Source organism: Leptodactylus fuscus, chromosome 11 (assembly GCF_031893055.1).
Source record: "Leptodactylus fuscus isolate aLepFus1 chromosome 11, aLepFus1.hap2, whole genome shotgun sequence".
Taxonomy (NCBI): Eukaryota; Metazoa; Chordata; class Amphibia; order Anura; family Leptodactylidae; genus Leptodactylus; species Leptodactylus fuscus.
Window position 1 is genome coordinate 13,600,738 of NC_134275.1, and position 12,568 is coordinate 13,613,305.

Below are 12,568 nucleotides of genomic sequence, written 5' to 3' on the forward strand. Positions count from 1 at the left end.
AGCAAATGCAGTCGGCTTCCATTCAATAGGAGCACAGTTGCAGTTCCCCGTACCGGCCCTGTACAGTAGATGTGGCTGCGGCTCCTCTGATCTGTTTTGGGTCCTAGGCAGTTTATTGCACACAACTGCAGATGTTCAGAGATATCCCAGCAGAGTAACAGGAGGACCAACATGACGTTTCAAGATACCTAAAACAAAAGTCTGCGACACACAGTCCAGGGCCTACGGGGACCAGCAGAGTGACTACTAGATATATCACCGCGTGACGGGGCAGATCTTGGCCTGCACAGGGTTGAATTAAGGCACTGGTAACATATAAAAGGCCCTCATTTGGGGTTTTTCTGACTGTTCCATTTAGGTCTGGGCAACGAATCTAATTTGACTCATTTCAATTAAGCAAAATTTTGATTACAATATCACTATTTCCCCAGGGCCTGATAGAGGTAATTGTCAGGACAGCAGGACATAAGGTAAAGGACTAAGACCCTCAGAAAAGTGGCTGTAGTACACATCATCCTAAGTCAGTACAATGGTCACTTCATACCGCATATGATTCTGGAACAAAATGTAATCCAAATTAAAAATGTGGCCGTTTTCTGCCTAAAACACCTCTAAAAGTTCCTGCCATTAGCTGTCTCTCTTCTAGCTAATTTGCAATTTATTCCTTTGTCCACGTACAGATGGGAGGGGTTGATTCTCCTCATAGCATATTATGATATGGCATAGCAAACTATTGCTCGGTGCAAAAGACTGAAGATTCTGCAAATCTCACAACTTACAATTTAAGAAGTCTACTATGTAGTTGTGTCTATTTCTGGCTTCTTGTGTGTATACAGGTGTGCATTTGCCCCGTTCCTGGATCTCCTATATTGTGGTCACTTGAGCTTTTCTCAGCAATTTGTTTGCTATTGTACAGTTACTCCTGGCAGAGTAGTATCAATAATGGATAGGGATATGTTAGATTATATATGTGCAGCAATTTCTGGGGCTCATAAAATCTTGGCTTAGCCGCAGCCTCATATTACCCCGGTCACTGATAGTTGTGTTACTACATTTCCATCCTCTTCTCAGCCGGATATTAGTAGCACCGTGATCCACGTATTACACTTCCGGACTAATGACTGGGGCACGTGTAGGGTCACATTGAGAAAATAAACCAAGAAAAAAAAAAGTCTTAAAATCCCATTTATTTATGAACGGTTTTCACATTTGTCAAGTAACCAATAAACTCCTCCAGAAAATGCTGAGGAACACACACACTGAGGAAAGTGACGTGATACCATTTGGTAGGCTAACAGAACGTATGACAGTAACCATAGGATTCTTAGTGATAACTTAACTACAACATGTAGCCCTGTGGACATAACAAAAAAAAAAAAACATGATGGGCAAATAAAAAAAAAAAAAATACAAAAACACTACATACAGTATGGTCCAGAACAGGAGAAATACATAAAATGAGCTTGGCGGCTGAAGCTCAGGGCAGCTGTGTGGTTGCTTTTCAGGACAGTAACTCAAATTGTATGGCGGACTGAAGAGGCAGGAATGGGAGGCACGGTGGCACTTTACAGCCTAGAATTGTCCAAAAGTGTTCAACCCTTTTCAGCTAGAAAAGACGGTCAGCGATAAATTTCTTGGAAAGTTCACGTTACGAGATCACCAGTTTTTAAGCAGTATTCCCTCCCAACCCATAATCCCTCAGCAAAGTGTGCCTAAAAACATAGGACTGGTCTCCATTGGCCCTACAACATGAACACTACCAATACAAATCCAGTCAACACTAATCTTGGGCAACTCGTACAGCTGATGACATAAAAAAGGTTCTCAATATCTACGACGCTTATTAGGACCGAAGTCAGCGCCTGGAGTGCCGCGCTGGAAAGCTTGCTGATTGGTCGAACCCAGGGTTTCGATGTTAGAAGTCTGGCCAAAGCGGTCACCTGCTGGTGGAGTCTAGGGAAGGAGAGAACGAGAAGATATAAAAGCCAGAGAGGTTTATGGAAAATCTTAAAGTTTCCAAAATTAACGCACCATGCCAATTGCAGACGTTTCGGTCATCATAGAACCGGGTCCTGATGGTGTAGCTGTACCCGCAGGGACACTGCTGTTACCCAGTGATGAACGGTTGTTCATTCCCATTGCCCCTACACAAGACAATGGAAAGCTTTGTGCTTAGAACAGTCCATCATGTGGAATACAAAATGGAGACTGAATCGCCAACAAATATGAACTTACCTGGCATGGCCATCTGCGCCATCCTCATGTCAGCTTCTCTCTGTATAGACAAACATCAGGACGTTACAAAATGGAGTGAAATTGTGTTGGACGTGAAATGAAAGCGACTAGAGATGAGAGAGTACTGTTCAGATCAGCCGATCCGAACAGCACGCTCGCATAGAAATGAATGGACGTAGCCGGCACGCGGAGTGTTAAGCGGCCGGCCGACGTCAAAGCGGAAGTACCAGGTGCATCCATTCATTTCTATGGAGCGTGCTGTTCAGATCAGCTGATCCGAACAGTACTCGCTCATCTCTAAAAGCAACGCTTCATGGAGACACATTCCCTTGAACAATTGCTCAGCAATAAGAAAACAATGGCTTCAAAGAAAGCCTAAAGGCCGAACTATGGCCTCTCTTAGGGTCTATTCACACGGAGGGAAGTGGCGCTGATTCTGGCACGGTAACTCATGCAAGAATCAGCGCTGAAAAAAACCACTCATTGACTTTAATAGGTTCTGTTTTTCACGCAGAACCCATTGAAGTCAATGGGAGTCTTACGGGAGTTATCGTGCCAGAATCGGCGCCACTTTCCTCCGTGTGAATGGACCCTTAGTGTTGGCGTCATTACAACCAGATCATAACATCCTGAACCAGGTATAGGGAATGGGGCCCATCTGACTTACCGAATCAGGGTAGGCATTCTTAAAGCCTTCTTGTTGACGCCTGAGCATTTCCTCCTGCTGTCGACGGGTTTCCTCCTCGCGCCTCCTGCGCTCTTCCTCATGTCTGTAAGGACACTGGTTTAATGATTTGTACATGGAGAACACCACATTTCTATTTTCTTAAAGGTGCTCTAAGACATCACCTCAGTTCCATCTGCTTCCGTTTCTGTACATCTTGGTTATGTAGTTCTTCCAATCTACGCAGCTCCTCCTGGCGTCTCATCAGATCTGCCGAGATGACAATGACATGAATGTTTTACCTGTGTCGGGTATATTTAGGGCGGTGCCACATGGTTGCAGACAGTGCAGGGACGAGTTAGGGCTTCTCCTATTAATAGCTGTGCTGCAACGTGCAAACCCATGTGACTGCAAATGAAGAGGAGCAATTGATCAAGTGACAGCACCGGCCACCCCAGCGCTGACTGCGACATCCTCCAAATGTATCACTGGAGATTCACAGACCCATTTTATTCCTCTTTTTATACTTGCAATAAGAATGCTGGACTGGCCAACTGGACTTCAACCTGCCCAATACTGCCAGTGCAGCAGGAATCTGAATCGCACATTCATAGAACGCAAATCTAAGCTTCTCCCTCATCCAAAAGCCATACATTTACAAGGAGTTCAGTGATTCTTCCTCTTACATCGGCAGCACATGAATATGTATCTGTCAGTATAATGGGGAATCCATTTTGATGCTGCCATCACCTCACTGTGTTAGTTCTAGCAAGAATCTGAAACCTCACAGCCCATCTACAAGCTACTTAGACCTTGTCAGGTGGAGAATCAAAGTGTTAATACCTGATGCATGATCCTAGAGAAGCAACAACGTACGAGCTGCAACTGACTGTATAAATGATGTGCTTTATAGTTCTATTTTACATAGATAGACAATTACCTTGCCGCATAAGCATGACCTGGTGCTCGTGTCTTGCTGCCTCCATCTCCAACTCCATCTTCTCCTGCGCTTCTTTGATGTTTCGGTCTACCTGTTCCTGCTGCTGCTTCTCCATTTCAATGAGGGCTTTCCAGCGCATGGCATACTCATACTCAAAGCTTCCAGGCTGGGCAAAGCGAGGCGGCTGCTCTCTCTCCCTAGAACAGCAAGAAAGACACATAAGCTTCTGCCACCCTTATAAGTGCCATCCATACAGTGCTAGAGATTCTCCTTACAGGGCATTAAGGAACTGTACAACATGCGTGAGCACTGTGACCTCTTCCCAGTTTACACGGCACATGGTCTGTTCTATAGTGTATGTGCGATGTAAGCAGGAGAGAGCTCACGGTTCTTTAAGGGGCTCCTTATTCATGCAAACAATCACTGATGTAGAAGGAGTCAAGTCAATAGAACAGCAGTCACTTGCTCCATGGTTTTATTTCCCATTTTTCTCTTAAAGACGACCTTTCACCGCCTCCAAAGTCCAGCTTTTTGCATTACTTGAAAGGCTTTGCTCCACTTTTTCTCTAGCCCTCACTGTTCCCAAGCAATCTATGCTGTTAGTTTTGGTGTTTGATATGCTATTTAGGCTCTGTACTTTCAAGGAAGACCACGCAAGGGCTGTGATACTGGTCACCTCTGAATCATCCCCCGCTACTATTCCTGATCCTGGCTGACACTGCATATTAAGCCTCATACACATCTGCGTTGGTGATCCAGGGAGCCCAAATGGACGACCGAAAGCATTGGCAAGAGGTGTGCAGTGAAAGCACCGACCCCATAGACCAGGGCTCCTCAAACTTTTTAAACAGTGGGCCGGAGGCAGAGCAGGTCGCACAGACATCGGGAGCGGTGCCCTCCAATAGGTAAAGTGAAGTGCGCTCCATGGCCTGGCCCGAGCTCCCCAGGAGCTTCATTATAAATGGACGCCTGCTGGCGTTATCGGCAGGGCCAGACAGAAGTGCTTGGCGGGCCACATGTGGCCCTCGGGCCGCAGTTTGAGGACCCCTGCCATAGACTATAATGGGGTCCGTGTGCTTCCCACGCAGTTTCCGCACAAGTCATGCGGGCAGGAAAGCAGATAGTAAACTACTTTTCTGTCCGCATGTTCCGTGCGGTAAGCACATGGACCCCATTATAGTCTATGGGGTCTGTGTGCTTTCACTGCACACCGCTTGCCAATACGTTCAGTATTCCATTCAGGGGGTCTCCCATGTGGACTCCCCCGAACGGATTACTGATGCAGATGTGAATGAGGACTTCGACACAAACTATCTGCACTGATTGCTCAGGATTGGTGGAGACTATAGAAAAAAAAAATTCATACTGCACTGAAGATAGTAGAGAAGCTGAAGATAGTAGAGAAGTTGGTTCTCTTTAAACACAACTTGTCCACAGAAGTTTCACTTTAAGATAATACCAATACAAGGTACCTTCGTCAAGCATGAGAACACAGCAATAATCTGCATAGTTGTGACGATGGACTCATCCCGGGGTGAATTCCCATATGACACGGCACAAGCCTCTTGTGCTAGGACTCTCTCTCAATACTGAATGGAAATACACCCCTGAATAAGTACACTGCAATGCATTGAGATTTCTATGCACAAGTGATGTCTGAGTGAAACATGAGAACTAAAAACATAAAGCAAACCTTCATGGGAATGTAAACTTTCCATTTCAGGTCCCTGGCATCATGGATGGGATACATCCAACCAACAGTAGCACACATCTGTATACTCAGTATTTGCAGCTCAAAGTAGGGTTTGCAATAGTGCCAGGAAGCAAAAACCCCAAAACACATACTTGTGGTATCCTTGATTCTTAACGATAAGTTTCTCCGGTAATCCTTCTTCATCATCAAGCTGATCCATAGGTTCCACAGTTATTGGACGGGGGAAGCTGCAAAATCAAAATGGAAAAAAATATATCAAAATAGGAGAAAGACGTCCTTAAAATGTGTAACTATAGGCCAGGTACATTACTAAAAGGTTTCCCATGTGATAGAAGGCAATATCCTATAACACATCCTCCGGGTGAGCACAGGCCATACATCATCATTAATGGCAGAGGATCAAACAAAGGTCTTAATTTACTGCTCATTCTTATAATGAATATAATAGTACGTAAGAGTCTGCGCAGGAACGTCAATATCTAAATGCAGGAGAAAAAATTTCTATTTTAATGATTGCATCCCTTTAAACCAATTAACCCTTTGCTGTTTATGGGGGTCTTCCAACGCTCTTCCCATTAGATTTGCTACGTCTGATCCTCCCGGCTAAGACCATTAACAGTTTAGTTGCGTCTGCTCATGGCCTGCAGAAAATCGCAATAAGACGTTCTTCCTACTCACGCGGTAAGAAGATAGGAGCCATCAGCGCAACGATCGAGAGCCTTCCTGGCTGCTGGCTTAGAGGCGAACTCCACAATCCCTTTCCCTGATGGTCGGCCACGATCATCCACAATGACTACAGCTCTCTCCACTTGGCCAAACATGGAGAAGGCTTCTTCCAAAAGCTCATTAGACACAAACTGAGGAAGGTTCCGCACAGACAGAGACGCGCTGTGACACGCAAAGCGAACACGCAACTGCTTTCCACGGAGAGGGAGATTATCGAGCTCTGCTTTGGCTATCTCTGCCAGAGTCCGGGTTTCCTACAAAAAGAAAAAAACAGATGAGGGGAAACCAATAAGACACCCTGCTAGTACGTAAGGGTTAACACTCTGTACCGCAGCTCATTACTTACCAGCCTGATAAAGCCAAAGCCTTTATCTTTGTGGATGAAGATCTCGCCCGCCTTTCCGTATTTCTCAAACATTTTTCGGAGCTCCTCCTCTGTGACATCTTGAGGGAGATTACCCACAAAGAGACGGCTGCGCTGAGTGAAAGTCTTCTCACCTGGCTTCCGAAAACTCTTCAAATCTATAGTGAGCGCATCATCTAGGCAGCAAATAAAACAAGATCGTGTCAGTCACTGGGGCACAAGATAATGGAGACGGCGGACTGATCTATAGGGCACATTCAGCCCAAATACTTACTGGGGTTTGTGGATTTTTGTCCATTGGTGGGTGAAGGAGTTTCTGGTTCCTGCTGCTGGTATTGATGATGATGTTGAGGTCTCTTATGAGCGTGGTTCTGCTGCTCCATCTTATAACCTCTGTTTCCCTGCATTTTAACTGAATAAAATAAAAAAATTATATATATATATATATATATATATATATATATATATATATATATATATATATAACCCTGGAGTTACAGCTAGCGTTTATATCACCTCTGCCTGGATGGGAAGAAGTCATTACAATAAGATAAGCTATAGACCAGGGGTAGGGAACCTTCGGCTCTCCAGCTGTTGCAAAACTACAACTCCCAGCATGCATACTTGCTCCGCTGCTCTTGGAACTCCTATAAAGGTGAATGGGGCATGATGGGAGTTGTAGTTTCACAGCAGCTGGAGAGCCGAAGGTTCCCTACCCCTGTTCTAGAATAATGTCCTTACTAGAGGAGTATCAAATAATAATACGTTATTGATATAGCGCCAACATATTCTGCAGCACTTTACAGATTGTAGGATTCAAGTACAGACATTACATTGTGTCAATTCACACAATGGGACACAGAGCTTACAATCTATGAAATAGAATATTGATTAGACTGGTTCACGTGGCAATAACAATGAAGTTATAAGCTGACCCCACAAATTACACTTATCCTGTATCCATAGGAAAGCATTAGATTACCAAGTGGTCAATCGCTGTCAGCCTTGACCATGATGCGCACAGAGGACCCCGGAGCCTCACGTGAATTATCCTGGAACCCCAATAACTCCATTCACATGAGATACTCAGAGATTTCTGTTCTCGCTATCACTTTGGGTTCACTAGGCCAGACTTCTTTGATAAGAAACCGATCCGCTATCCTGTGGAGGTCTCATTTGTGGTATGACCCCCTATATACACAACTTATAATGTAGGGCTGACAAATCCTGAAAGAAGAGCCCTGACAACTGCAATCATTGTATATATACAGCTGTAAACATTGTCAGCAAGAAAAAAACTATTGTGTATCAGGTAGTAATAATTGGAATTCAGAATCGGGATTTTCTGTGCCTGCTATGCCGGTTCATACTGCCCAGACAATATGTAGGGCCCATTGAAGTCTATGGAGATGTTTAGGGAACACTTCCCAGTGCATGCACCATAAAGATGTCATTACCATTATTGCTTAGCCCAGGGGTGATCTCCCCAAATAATTCCCTTCTCTGCAGACAAGCAGCGCCACCCAAGATCTGATATGGATAGCCTTCACTAAATAGCACCAGGGTAAGTTATGACCCCGAAATGCAGTAATAGTGTCTGGTCCATTGCAGAATAGATAGGATTGTCCATGATGTTATCTCACTATTCTCTATCAGAGCACCCCTCCATGGTCATCAATGGACACCCCATCCACAGGCGGCCAGGTGGCAGTGTGACTGCTGGGGGCGCTGACCACCAGGAGCAGAGCGTGACCACTTAGCTCTCTCCATAGAGACCAGCAGGGCAATGTAAGCAGCCCAGTACTCCATGCGCAGGAAGGAAGGGGCCCCTGCAGGCAGGCGCAGATCAGTGAGAGGGGCCCCAAGTAATACAGGGCATGTATACAGCGTGTACCGGGACAGTGCGGGCCATCCCTCCTATGTGCTGCATGTAAGGGCTGGGCCTACACAACACAAGCCACGGAGCAGCAGTCACGCGCTAGCACCGCCGCCGCCACTTCCCTTCCGAGCCGCATGAGGCATCCCAGGGAACCATTACCTGACCGGCCCGAGCTCCGCCACACAGCACCCGATATTCAGAATCAGCCCCGCGACCTCCCGCGCACGATAGGAACCTCCTGCCTGCCAGACGGAAACAGGCCACAACCTAACCACGGCAAGAATCAAAACCTATTGGTCAACATCTGAACGCGCAGCTTTCCCTTTCCGCTCTATTATTGGCCTCAGTACCTGTCACTCAAAATACAAGCCCCAGCGCTCATTGTGATTGGCCACTTCTCGCCGCTCTAACCTGGTGACGTCGGTGGGTGTGAACAGCAGGACCCTCTGTATTGTTCGACAAGTTTGTGTGAGAGCTGAAGGAAGAGAAGAATGGAGCAGTTTCTGCGCAGGCGCAGTTGGAAGGCATTGAAAGGAAAGACAACAAAAGATTGGCCAGCGTGCGGGTGGAGGCAGGGCGGCCATTTCCTTTCTCCTCATCAGTTATTGGTCACTGCAGGGTTATAGTGTGAGGCGGGATGGGATAGGGATGGAAGCTATAAAGGAAGGAGCTAGAGTTCTTCTTGTTGGATCCACTTCTCGCTTTACCTCAATAAACTGCATCAAAAACGTCTTGTGTGTTTCCTGTCTTATTCTACAGTCTGTATTATTGCCTTGTGCTGGATGTTGGACAGTCACAGTGAGATTTCTAGTTTTATGTTGCTCTTATATTTCTTAAAGGGATCCTATCATTAAAGCACTTTTTTTTCTGCCTACCACGTAGGAATAGCCTTAAGAAAGCCTCTTCATCTCCTACCTTTAGATGTCTTCTCCGTGCCACCGTTCCGTAGAAATCCAGGTTTCGCCGGTATGCAAATTAGTTATCTCACAGCACTGGGGGCGGGACCAGTGCTCAAACAGCACTAGGGGTGTCCCCAATGCTGCCAGAGAACTCTCCAGCACCGCCTCCATCTTCAGGAACGGATCTTCTTCCGATGGTGGCTTCAAACTTCTAGGCCTTGGGCAGCTGACTGCACATGCCTGCTGGCCACAAGAAATTAGCTGCATACAACACTGTGTAAGCGGCCATTTTCTTGTGGCTGGCGGGCATGCGCAGTCGTCTTTGGCCTAGGCCTAGAAATTTGAAGCTATTCCCCGGAAGAAGACCTGTTGCTGAAGAAGATGGAGGCGGCACTGGAGAGTTCTCTCGCAGCATTGGGGACGCCCCCAGTGCTGCGAGAGAACTCATTTGCATACCAATGAAAACCGGATTATATACTGAATGGCGGCACAGAGAAGACATCTAAAGGTAGGAAAAAGGGATCCTATCATTCAGACGACATTTTTTCTAAGTACCACCTTAAGAAAGGCTATTCTTTTCCTACCTTTCGTCATCTTCTCCGCGCCACTGTTCGCCTACAATCCCGTTTTTTCTTGGTATGCAAATTAGCTCTCTCGCAGCACTGGGGGCGTCTCCAATGCTGTCAGAGAACTCTCTCCAGCGCCGCCTCCATCTTCGTCAGGAACGGCCTCTTCATTCTCTTCTTCTAGCGGTGTCTTCTTACTTCTAGGCCTCATTACTATGCAAGCAGCCATTTTCTCATGGCCTATGAGCATGCGCAATCTGCTCTACCCAAGGCCAGAGGCCTTAGAAATTACAAGCCACTGCCGGAAGAAGAGGCTGAAGAAGAGAAGGCAGTGCTGGAGAGAGTTCTCTCACAGCATTGGAGACGCCCCCAGTGCTGTGAGTGAGCTAATTTACATACCAACAAGAACTGGGATTGTAGGTGAACGACGGCACGGAGAAGACAACAAAAGGTAGGAAAAGAATAGCCTTTCTTAAGGCTATTCCGACGTGGTACTTAGAAAAAATGTCGTCTGAATGATAGGATCCCTTTAAGGCTATTCCAATGTAGAAGGCAGAAAAAAATGAGTTTTAATGATAGGATCCCTTTAACTAAGTGAGAAAGCTTTTTCTCCAAATAATAAAGGTTAGGACCCTGTTCACACAGTCAGTATTTTGGTAAGTGTTCTGCATCAGTATTTGTAACCCCAACCAGCAGTGGGTTCATGCAGAGTACTGACAAAAATGATATTGTGTGACTGAGGCCTTATAGTGGACAACCACGGTTTTAATATGAGGCTGGGAAAGGTGAATATAACCCCGTACTATTATTATTAGTATTGAGTATTTTTAACCCCTGTGTTGCATTCAATTATTTTACTGATAGGAATGTGCAGCTGAAGGTGAAATTTTTCCAAAGAGGAACACCCCAAAAGCTGTTGTTCTCTCTCTCTCTCTCTATATATATATACTGTATATATATACACACACAGTTTTATCACAATAACCAAAGATATAAATCCATTTACCATAACCGTTATTGATGTCCATACCTCCATGATGAAATAAGAAAGAAAGGACGCCAAGGTAATAACTAGAGATGAGCGAACAGTGTTCTATCGAACTCATGTTCGATCGGATATCAGGCTGTTTGATGTGTTCGAATCGAACATCACGTGGCAAACTCCAAAAAAATTTGATTCCCCTCCCACCTTCCCTGGCGCTTTTTTTGCACCAATAACAGCGCAGGGGAGGTGGGACAGGAACTACGACACCGGAGGCATCGAAAAAAATCGGAAAAAGTCATTGGCTGTCGAAATCAGGTGACCTCCATTTTAGACGAATAGTGGATTTCAAATCCGGGTCATATGAGAATGTGAACTTTGTGACTATGAGACAGGGATAGCTGTACAGGCAGGGATAGCTAGGGATCACCTTCATTTAGGGGGGAATGTTATTAAAAATAACTTTTTGGGGCTCTATCGGGTGTGTAATTGTGATTTTTGTGACATAAACTTTTTCCCATAGGAATGCACTGGACAGCGCTGATTGGCCAGAGTACGGAATTCGACCAATCAGCGCTGGCTCTGCTGGAGGAGGCGGAGTCTAAGATCGCTCCACACCAGTCTCCATTCAGGTCCGACCTTAGAGTGTGCATAAGGGTTCTAGTGCACCCTCGTCTCTGCTACATCTGATGGGCTGACCGGCACACGGTGTAGTTGAGCAGAACTGGCTCAGCACTGCTAAGTCTGTGCATACCCATAGGAATGCATTGGCCAGCCTTCGGCCAATCAGCGCTGGCTCTGCCGGAGGAGGCGGAGTCTAAGGTCGGACCTGAATGGAGACTGGTGTGGAGCGATCTTAGACTCCGCCTCCTCCAGCAGAGCCAGCGCTGATTGGTCGAATTCCGTACTCTGGCCAATCAGCGCTGTCCAATGCATTCCTATGGGGAAAAGTTAGCTTGCGAAAATCGCAAGCTGACAGGGATTTCCATGAAATAAAATGACTTATGCCCCCAGACATGCTTCCCCTGCTGTCCCAGTGTCATTCCAGGGTGTTGGTATCATTTCCTGGGGTGTCATAGTGGACTCGGTGACCCTCCAGACACGGATTTGGGTTTCCCCCTTAACGAGTATATGTTCCCCATAGACTATAATGGGGTTCGAAACCCGTTCGAACACTCGAACAGTGAGCGGCTGTTCGAATCGAATTTCGAACCTCGAACATTTTAGTGTTCGCTCATCTCTAGTAATAACTTAATAACACAAAAGATTTAGGTGTTTCCAAAATCAGGAAATAGAGCATAATAACTGAAGAGCTGATCACCGTGCCACAAGCAGGCCTGACGTATCCAGCACTGAAATAGCATATAGCTGGGAAAATGGCAATTTTCATTTTACACCCTCCTCTGTTCGTGTCTGGGGTCTGGTCCATGGGGCCACCAGCAGTGAAGAGAGCTGGGGAGTCCATTTGCTGAATTCAATATTACAAGGCTCCATAGAGCACAGTCTAGTGAAAGGAGCGCCAGTCATACAGGTGCACTTGTAGTCCCCCATTTTCCTTATTGCTAAGAGAACCAGTGGTTGGGCCCCAAGCCCCGTATA

General features: G+C 46.0%; 1 protein-coding gene across 1 annotated transcript; it reads right to left on the reverse strand.

Annotated features, from left to right (window-relative positions):
• Positions 1-1,169: 1,169 nt before the first annotated feature.
• Positions 1,170-8,800, reverse strand: NONO (non-POU domain containing octamer binding). The gene is made up of 11 exons (XM_075260392.1): positions 8,682-8,800; positions 6,918-7,055; positions 6,626-6,819; positions 6,232-6,533; positions 5,685-5,780; positions 3,840-4,036; positions 3,085-3,169; positions 2,903-3,005; positions 2,236-2,275; positions 2,032-2,144; positions 1,170-1,953 (listed from the first exon to the last, which is right to left on the reverse strand). Exons 2-11 carry the CDS (start codon positions 7,048-7,050, stop codon positions 1,825-1,827), a joined length of 1,392 nt encoding a protein of 463 aa, XP_075116493.1. The 5' UTR covers positions 7,051-7,055; positions 8,682-8,800; the 3' UTR covers positions 1,170-1,824.
• Positions 8,801-12,568: the final 3,768 nt, after the last annotated feature.